Source organism: Chenopodium album, chromosome 2 (assembly GCF_948465745.1).
Source record: "Chenopodium album chromosome 2, dcCheAlbu1.1, whole genome shotgun sequence".
In the NCBI taxonomy this organism is placed as follows: domain Eukaryota; kingdom Viridiplantae; phylum Streptophyta; class Magnoliopsida; order Caryophyllales; family Amaranthaceae; genus Chenopodium; species Chenopodium album.
The window spans coordinates 18,733,358-18,740,418 of record NC_137835.1 but is presented as its reverse complement, the minus strand read 5'-3'; the positions used below and the strand labels follow the sequence as shown (position 1 = coordinate 18,740,418).

Below are 7,061 nucleotides of genomic sequence, written 5' to 3'. Positions count from 1 at the left end.
TAAATGATCTACCTCCTGAAGAAAGTGAACCAAATCCTCTTTCACTACAAGAAAATGAACAAAATTCCCAAGAAAGTGAACCAAATACACCTTTACATCATGCAAGTGAACAACATTTTTCCCCATCACATAATTTCCCTCAAAATGAAGATGGCCAATCTTTTCCCCAAGATGGTTCGAATCCTAGTGCTCAAATTGGATAAGGAAGATTAAGTGCACTTGATATTGTTAATCTTCCACAAGACCTCGGTAAAAGAAGAAGGATGTGTGATTTTCATCCCGATGATAGGGATTTAGTGCGGAGAACATACAGTCAAAGAAAGCCATGTAAACCTAAAGATCATGTGTTTCCTCAAACACTTTTCGGGCCAAAAAACGTTGATTTTGTGTTAAATGGTTTGATACTTGGCCAACTTGGCTTGAGTATAGTGTTGAGAAAGATGCTGTCTTTTGTTTCATTTGCTATCTATTTAAGGATGGTAACACAGCGGGAGCTGATGCTTTTGTTAATGGAGGTTTCAGATATTGGAATAGAAGAGATACAATTGTAAAGCATGTTGGTGGACACAAGAGTGCTCACAATAATGCCGTGATTGTTATGAATTATTTCATGAATCAAATGAGTAGCATTGCCACCGCTTTATCAAAACAAATAGCAGAAACCATGAGTGCCTATCGTAAGAGATTGAAAGCTTCAATTGAAACCATTAGATGGCTATTGTTCCAAGGGTTGCCTTTTCGTGGTCATGATGAAAAGGAAAGTTCATTGTGTAGAGGTAACTTTCTTTCGTTATTAACTCTTCTTTCAAACCATGATCCTGAGTATTCCAAAGTTGTTTTTAAAATGATCTTTGGTAATTGTCAACTTACTTCTCCAAGTGTCCAAAAAGATATAATCAATTCTTGGGCAAACGAAACAACTAAAGCAATATTGGATGAACTTGATGGTGGTTTTTTTTTTTGTTATTCTTCCTGATGAATCTGCAGATGTTTCCGATAAGGAACAAATGGCACTTTGTTTGAGATTTGTTAATGAAAGGGGGGAAGTGTGTGAGCGTTTTCTTGGTATTGTGCATGTTCTTGATATTACTTCTTTGACTCTCAAAACTGCTATTGAGTCATTACTCATGGAACATTCTTTAACTTTCTCACAAGTTCGAGGTTAGGGTTATGATGGGGCAAGTAACATGCAAGGTTCAATCAATGGCCTTAAAACTCTAATTTTGAATTAATATTCTCAAGAATGCTTTGTTCATTGCTTTGCTCATCAACTTCAATTGACACAAGTTGCTCGTGCTAAGAAAAACGCAGATTGTGGTTGGCTTTTTGTTGATGTACTTGCACCTCTCTTGAACTTTGTGGGAGGTTCACCTAAGAGGAAAGAATTTCTTCGAAGAAACAACGTCAATGGGTTGTAGAGGCATTATCCTTGGGTGAAATTTAATCGGGAACTGGTTTAAATCAAGAACGTGGCTTATGTAGACTTTGTGATACTCATTGGGGATCTCACTTTAAAACCATTTTGAATGTGATTTATTTATATCCTTCAATACTTTTGTCACTTGATTCCATTGTAGAAGTATCTGATCCACTTGATTCGAATAAAGCATAATTTATTACACACATGTTGATCTCATTTGATTTTGTGTTTGTGGCACTCTTGATGGTTGATATATTGGGAATTACAAATGCGTTGAATGTGGCATTGCAAAAACATGATCAAGATATTGTAAATGTAATGGTTAATGTTGATGTAACCAAGACTAGTTTGCAAAAGTTGAGAGATGAAGGATGGGATTCACATATGGAAAAAGTCACTTCATTTATGGCTAAATATGCCATGCATTGAGGTTACAAACATGGAGGGGTGATATAATGTTCCTAGGAGAATAATGTATAGAGGTAAAGGTCCACAAGTGACTAATCTTCATCATTTTAGAGTTGAATTTTTTCTAAGTGTCATTGATCTTCAATTACAAGAACTTGAAAATCGATTTCCCGAGGTAAGTAAAGAATTACTTGTGTGTATGTCTTGCTTTAATCCTGCAAATCAGTTTCATTCTTTTGACAAAAGAAAATTAGTTCAACTTGCCAAGTCTTATCCCGATGAATTTTCAAGCTCCGAGTTATTATTTTTTGAACATTCACTTGAAAATTTCATTGTTGATGTTCAAAATGATGAAAGATTTTGGAATTTGAAGGGTCTAAGTGAACTTTCTATGAAACTTGTTGAAACGGGAAAGTTTGAAACTCATGATCGAGTCTACTTACTTTTGAAGTTGGTGTTGATTCTTCCCGTTGCAACGGCAAGTGTAGAAGAGTATTTTCCGGAATGACGCAAGTGAAGATAAATTGTGTAATAGCATGGGAGATCAAATGTTGAATGATTGTTTGATTACTTATCTAGAAAGAGATTTGTTTTTACAATTTTAGCATGGATGATATTGTAAATCGTTATCAAAACATGAAAACTCGTCGAGAGCAATTGTAATAAATTTAGTACTTTTTTAGTTGTAAAATGAATTGAAATTACTTTATGAAATGAACTTTTTTTATGTTTTTTTTTGTTCATTATTCAAGCTTTAATTATTTTTTGATATATTATATGCAGTCGATGTACGATGGGACAACCTATTAATCAAATCCTAGATCCGCCACTGGCTGGGGCACTTAATTAAGGGCCGGCCTTCCGAATTTTGGTGGTTAAGGGGGTAGCCGGCCGTTTTCCGGCGAGGTAAGGGGAGGGGCTAGGGTTTAGCGGTGATGGGTACTGGGTAGGTGGCTGGGAAAATTTTGGGTTTTTTTTGTTTTTTTTTTAATTTTTTATATAATTAAGATAAATAGACCAATCATTTCATGTCATGTGTCATAATTAAACCCTAATGAATAACGGAGTTAACGGTTGTGTTAAAGCTTAAGAGTTTTGATGATGATAGACTTAAACTAAAGCAAACTCAATTAATAAGGGTTTATAAGTATTTGATTAGCATAGGTGAAGTAGACCATGGTGGTGGAAGAGTAACCCAAGCTAAGCTAAGAAGACATGAAAAGACCTTTGAAGAAAAATTAATCAAAATAGAAGTAAAGTTCTCCAACAAGAACTAAGTTCCTTAACTAGAACGTTCCCTAACAGGAACTTGGAGACAGCAAGTTAAAGACAGTAAGTTCTGGAAAGAACTTAGCCTGCGAAGTTCCAATTGAGAACTGGAGTAAGAGTGACAACAGGAACTCAGTTTTGGTCTGCGTGAAGCCCAAGAAATACAACATTACAGAATTGCGGCACATCGATATCAATTTATTTAATATTTTATCTTCTAGATTTGTTGTTAAATATGTTAAGTAGGATATGCATGAAATCTATTAGAAGCGTGACAAAATTTCTTGGCAAATAATTTTAAAACGGAAAAGATAAAAGGATAGATTTTAAGAAAAGATTTTCTAAGTGTTTTATTTAATAAAATCAGTTTATCGAAAAGATAAAATTATTCCTTTTTATGTATCTTTCTTTATCTTATTTTCCAAAAAGAATTTCTCTTAAATGATTTACTTAAAATCCGTGTTTTGAGATTTGGATAATTAACATTTTTATCTTTTAAAAACCCTACTTGCTATATGAGTTAACCTTGTATAAATAGTAGAGATCTCCATTCACAAGTTTTATGTGAGTTTATGCGTGAAGAAATCTTTGTGCTTAATTTGTGTAAGTTTGCCATGCTTATAACTTTGTCATATTAGTTTCGGGTTTCATGCATAGCTTGCCTATCATATACTAGGTGTCTTATATTTTGTATCGGTTGGGTTATTAGGTGTGTGTGTATGAAATTTATATTGCATACGGTAGTGTAATCTTCGAGTGTGAAGCTGTGAGGTAGTAATGTGGTAGTACGGGTGAATCGAAGTGTGGAACTTAGATTGGGTAAGGGTCCAACTATGTAGCAAGTTCAGTCTGGAACTTGTGAGTAAAGGCTAGGTCTGTTTATAATAGGTTGTAACTTGGTGTTTGTCCTATTATAGTGAAGTGGTTTGGTTTGGAAATCCCTTAGAAGGGTCGAGGTTTTACTTCCAGTTAGGCCCTAGAAGGCTTCCTCGTAAAATCCTGTGTGCATTACAAGTTCCTTTATATTCTGTTTTATATTCTGCAAAAGTAGTCACTAGGAACTCACATACAATTCACCCCCCTCTTGTAGCGTTCGTCTCAACTAACAGGCTGTTAGTCAGTAATGGCACTCGGTGAATTTAATAAAAACTGGGTGGCATTTGGTTAATTTTTGAAAACAGTGATGGCATTTGGTGAATTATTAAAGTGCTTAGTGGCATTTGGTGAAATAGCCGTTAAAATTCCTTAAAGAAACTTGATTTTTAATATACTACCAAAAATTCCAGCATTATATATTAATGAAAACTTGTTGTAATTAGGCTTTCAAACACTTAAATCAAAGATCTAAACCACCCTAAATTATAATCCTTCAATAATTAATAATTTATGAATCTAGGGTTTCAAAATTGAGGCTTTTTAATTAGAATTAAAATCTGAAAAATTTATTACACCATACATAATATTAACACAAAACCCTTAATTTATAATTAGATCTAAGGTTTAAACAAGATTTTAAATGAAAGATTAACTTTTTTTTTTTGGAAATCCGGGCAGCAGCCACGACACCACAGCCAGCTGATGTCGTGCTACTAGTGGCGGCGATGTTGTTGCTGGCGGTGCTAGCGGCGGCCGGCGGCCCACCGATGGTGTGGTGGTGGCTGGCGGTTGTGAAAGTCGAAAAGGGGAAGGGGAAAAAAAGAAAGAAAAAGAAAAGAAAAACAAAGGAGAAGGGAGAGAAATTCTACCTTAGGTTTTCTCTAGTTTGGGCAAAGTTTAATTTGCCCAAGTGTTGAATATTTATACCCCTTTCTCTAGAAACCCTTCTTACCTAAACTTCCCTTTTTTTAATCTTTCCTAATCCCTTTACTAATAAAACTTTACTAAAATAAAACTTTCCTTAATTAAGCCCCAGCTTAAATAAAATAATTAATTAAATAAACTTTCCTTTTATAAAATATTTCCAAACTTATTTAAAATAACAAATTAAAATGCCATAAATAAAACATTTCAAATTATTTAAATACTCCACAAAATACTTATTTTAAATAAAATATATATAAATACGGGGTATTACACGGATGGTATGCATGCCTTGTTTTTTCAAAAAATTTGGCATATACTTGGTTATGTTATTATTAGACTTGTGCAAAATTGGTGGAAGGGTTTAATTAATATTGTTGAAATTAATAAAACCTGTGTTAATGAACCAAAGTTTATGACAGAATTCAGGCCAATAAGTTGTTGCAATGTTATTTATAAAATAATCTAAAAAACAATGGCGAACAAACTTAAATTATTCCTCAACGAGATTTTTTTCTATAAATCAAAGTGCTTTTATTCAGGGTCGCTTGATAACTAACTATGCCTTGATTGCCTTTGAGATATTTCATTCTATGAAAAGGCAAGGAGAAGGAAGACATGGAACTGTTGTTCTCAAATTAGACATAAGTAAGGCCTATGACACGATTGAGTGGTGCTTTTTGGAGAAGGTAATGAGTAAAATGAGGTTTTGTGATAGCTGGATTCGTTGAGTGATGGATTGTATCTCAAGTGTTTCCTTCTCTTTTAAGGTGAATGGTGAAATTTATGGGTCGGTTACCCACTCTAGGGGTCTCCATTAGGGTGATCCTATCTCTCCCTGTTTATTTCTCTTATGTGCTAATGCTTTCTCCTCTCTGATATCAAAAACGGTTCATGAAAGAAAGCTGGGGCAAGAATTTGTCATTCGGCTCTAAGAATCTTACATCTTTTCTTTGCTGATGATAGTATTCTATTTGCAAAAGCAACTATGCAGGAATGCATAACAAATGCTGACATTATTACTACGTACAAAGGAACATCTGATCAGAAAGTTCATTTGGGTAAGATAGAAGTTGCTTTTAGTAAATGTGTTGCTGTTGATAAAAGAGATACGATCATTAACACTCTTGAGTTTCCAGATGTTGAAAGACATCAGCAGTATTTGGGATTGCCTTCAATGATTGGGAGGTAAAAAAAAGCCATTTTCACGTGTTTGAAAGATAGAATCTAGAAAAAGTTGAATGGGTGGAAGGAGAAGCTACTTTTGAGGTCAGGGAAGGAGGTTTTAATTAAATTTGTGGCCCAAGCTATTCCAACCTATATGATGAGTATCTTTAAAACGAATTCTGGATGCTCTAATTGATAAAATACATAATTTTCTTCGTCGCTTTTGGTGGGGTTCGAGAGAAGATATTAAAAAGCTTCATTGGCAAAACTAGGAGAAGCTATGTCTTCCAAAAGCTAAAGGGGGTTTGGGGTTCCATGATTTAAAATGTTTTAATCATGCCCTTTTGGCTAAATAGTACAACTTTGGCGGCTATACTCTAATGAGTTGTCGTTGCTCCACAAATTTCTCAAAGCAAAGGATTTAAAGAACTAGAATGTATTTGAAGATCCTAGCTTCTCGTGGAGAAGCATGTGGGGAGCAAAGTGTTTGTTTAGTGATGGGCTAATGTGGAGGGTTAGTGACGGTAGAAATATAAGGGTGTGGAACGAAGGACCCTTGGTTGGTGGTTGAGGGCCGAGTGAAGTTGGTGTGAGCATTTTGGCAACCCCACTGTCAAATAGGCAACAATCTAACTCAATGTTTTGGCAATGTGATAAGAGGGGCTGGTATACGGTTCGTTCGGGGTATTAGCTTGCCAAAATGGGCAATGAGGATCAGCAGCAACAGATGAATAATGATGCTATGTGGAGATCAATTTGGAGAATTCGGAGACCACCTAAATTGCAACACTTTATATGGAATGCGGTGAAAGGTAATTTGGCTGTGAAAGACAGATTGTGTATAGGCATATTACCTAAGATGCTACTTTTCATCTATGTGGTGCGGAAAAGGAGACTATAATACACTCGTTGCTCGAGTGTAATGCGACAAGACAGATCTGGGCACATTAGCAACCTAGTGGGGGCTTCAAGCTCTTCCTTTTTTGATCTTTGTATT

General features: G+C 35.1%; 1 protein-coding gene across 1 annotated transcript; it reads left to right on the top strand.

The window, feature by feature from the left end:
* Window positions 1-1,892: 1,892 nt before the first annotated feature.
* LOC145569940 (uncharacterized) lies at window positions 1,893-6,089 on the top strand. The gene is made up of 4 exons (XM_081628912.1): window positions 1,893-2,003; window positions 2,055-2,306; window positions 5,440-5,586; window positions 5,892-6,089. The coding sequence occupies exons 1-4, from the start codon at window positions 1,893-1,895 to the stop codon at window positions 6,087-6,089; spliced, it is 708 nt and encodes a 235-aa protein (XP_081485038.1).
* Window positions 6,090-7,061: the final 972 nt, after the last annotated feature.

Excerpts from the sequence above, each read along its gene's own strand:
- LOC145569940 (XM_081628912.1), top strand. The coding sequence starts at position 1,893 with ATGTATAGAGGTAAAGGTCCACAAGTGACTAATCTTCATCATTTTAGA. Across the intron at positions 2,004-2,054 it reads TTGAAAATCGATTTCCCGAG|TTTCATTCTTTTGACAAAAG; the intron begins GTAAGTAAAGAA and ends CCTGCAAATCAG. Across the intron at positions 5,587-5,891 it reads AGTGGTGCTTTTTGGAGAAG|GAATGCATAACAAATGCTGA; the intron begins GTAATGAGTAAA and ends GCAACTATGCAG.